The sequence below is a fragment of the Diaphorina citri genome, unplaced genomic scaffold (genome assembly GCF_000475195.1).
Source record: "Diaphorina citri unplaced genomic scaffold, Diaci psyllid genome assembly version 1.1 scaffold15, whole genome shotgun sequence".
Lineage (NCBI taxonomy): Eukaryota > Metazoa > Arthropoda > Insecta > Hemiptera > Psyllidae > Diaphorina > Diaphorina citri.
This window is the reverse complement of record NW_007377454.1, coordinates 602,712-604,381: the sequence shown is the minus strand read 5'-3', so window position 1 is coordinate 604,381 and position 1,670 is coordinate 602,712. Positions and strand designations below refer to the sequence as shown.

The 1,670-nt window shown below is 42.2% G+C and overlaps 1 protein-coding gene across 1 annotated transcript in view; it reads right to left on the bottom strand.

The window, feature by feature from the left end:
* Window positions 1–848: 848 nt before the first annotated feature.
* The window catches only part of LOC103507560 (probable ATP-dependent RNA helicase DDX52), a gene marked incomplete at its 3' end in the record, with an annotated part of 5,810 nt that continues 4,988 nt past the window's right edge, over window positions 849–1,670 (bottom strand). Inside the window, exons 7-8 of the mRNA XM_008472049.3 lie at window positions 1,336–1,345; window positions 849–1,075 (exon numbers count right to left, since the gene is read on the bottom strand). Coding sequence (XP_008470271.2) covers window positions 849–1,075; window positions 1,336–1,345 — 237 coding nt within the window. The remainder of the gene's footprint in view (window positions 1,076–1,335; window positions 1,346–1,670) is intronic.

Here is a 1,670-nt window from a genome sequence, read left to right as displayed (position 1 = left end):
CAATTCTTTTTTCGCCCGATTCTCTCCTCCTCCTCTCCTCCTCCTCCTCCTCCTCCTCCTCCTCCTTCTCCTCCTCCTTCTCCTCCTCCTTCTCCTCCTCCTTCTCCTCCTCCTTCTCCTCCTCCTTCTCCTCCTCCTTCTCCTCCTCCTTTTATAAAAAAATATTTACTTGAATTAAATAATTATCCTATTGCGATTTACCTTCATGGATTTATGTGTTTCTATACAAGGGTAAACGAAATCCCTGTCGCGTATAATATCTCTAGTAGCGCGGTCAAACTTTCTTGACTTGGCGGGGCGGAGCGCTACCGCGCTCCTTAATTTTCAAAAGTCTATCAGTCCAGTACTTGAATACCTACCTACCTGAAAATTTCCCGAAACATAGGTCACTAGAAACTCATAAAACATACGAGTATCTACATGGGACCATGGGTACAGAATTACAGATATTATATGTAAATAGAAAGTATAAAAGAGACATACATGATTTTCGGGGCTTATCTGAAGGGACTTCGGCCAATATGCTGCAATAGAAGTCATACATTTCACTTGACAAGTCACATAATTATAATACCTATATTTTCCCTGATACATTGCATTTGAAGCTTCGATCCCAGCCGAGGTATGGAATTTTATCCTCATTTATTTGAGAATTTGACCACGTAATAATGGAGCTCTAAGGGTTAAGTGGTAGAGAACGCCTGAGGCGTTAACCTCGCCTGGTGGTTGCCTTCCACTCAAGAGTCTATTATTATTATTAATATGTTGTTTTCAAATGCTCGGAGTTGACGATTAGGTCATTTTCCCTTAAAACACCATTATAAACCAATATAAAACTCCTCTCTTACCTTCTCAACAACGGAGCATCCTGTTTGGTGAAGAAGGTCACCGCCTTCCCCTCTCGCCCCCCTCTCCCCGCTCTTCCAATACGATGAATATAGGATATGGCCGAGGAGGGGAAGTCGTAGTTGACCACAAGGCGGACGGTACGGAAATCGATCCCCCGGCCTAACAGCTCCGTGGTGATGAGAATCCAAATTCGGCCCGTACGGAAACTGCGGACCACGTTGTCACGCTGGGGGGAACAACAGGGGGAAATAATTAGAACAAGCTGGGTCCGTCCCTCCGGGAATTTTTTAGCCCGTAGTTTATTCGATCGTGATTAAAGGGTAATTATGCATAAGACACGTCCATGTATGCATAAGACATAGGTCGACCAGGTTTGGATAAGTCCTTCTATGGGCACAGACCGACAGACAGACGACACAGAAGCGAATACAATAGTCCGTCCTTATACCTTTTTATTACTATTGTAATAATAAAGGAAGGACGGACTAAAAATTGTCTGGGAAATTCAGGAAAGATCAAGGGCCAAAATTCTAAATTGGGCCAAAGTGGGACACAAGGCTACATATCTGCCCTCCTATTTTTCATAAGGGAACATTCGGGCAAAGTGGAATCCAGGCAACGCAAGGCCTTGCACATTAAAATCAACTCTAGCTTCCTTTGTCTGTATTGGTTGACTCTGTTCTCTGTATTGACTGAATGGCGTAGTGCGCGATTGGAATGCATTCAAAGGATTTTTTTTTTTTTTTTTTTTTAGCAAAATTTTTTCAAGTTTAAAATTATGTATTTTTAAACCAAACATTTTACCTACAAGGAAATTTTCT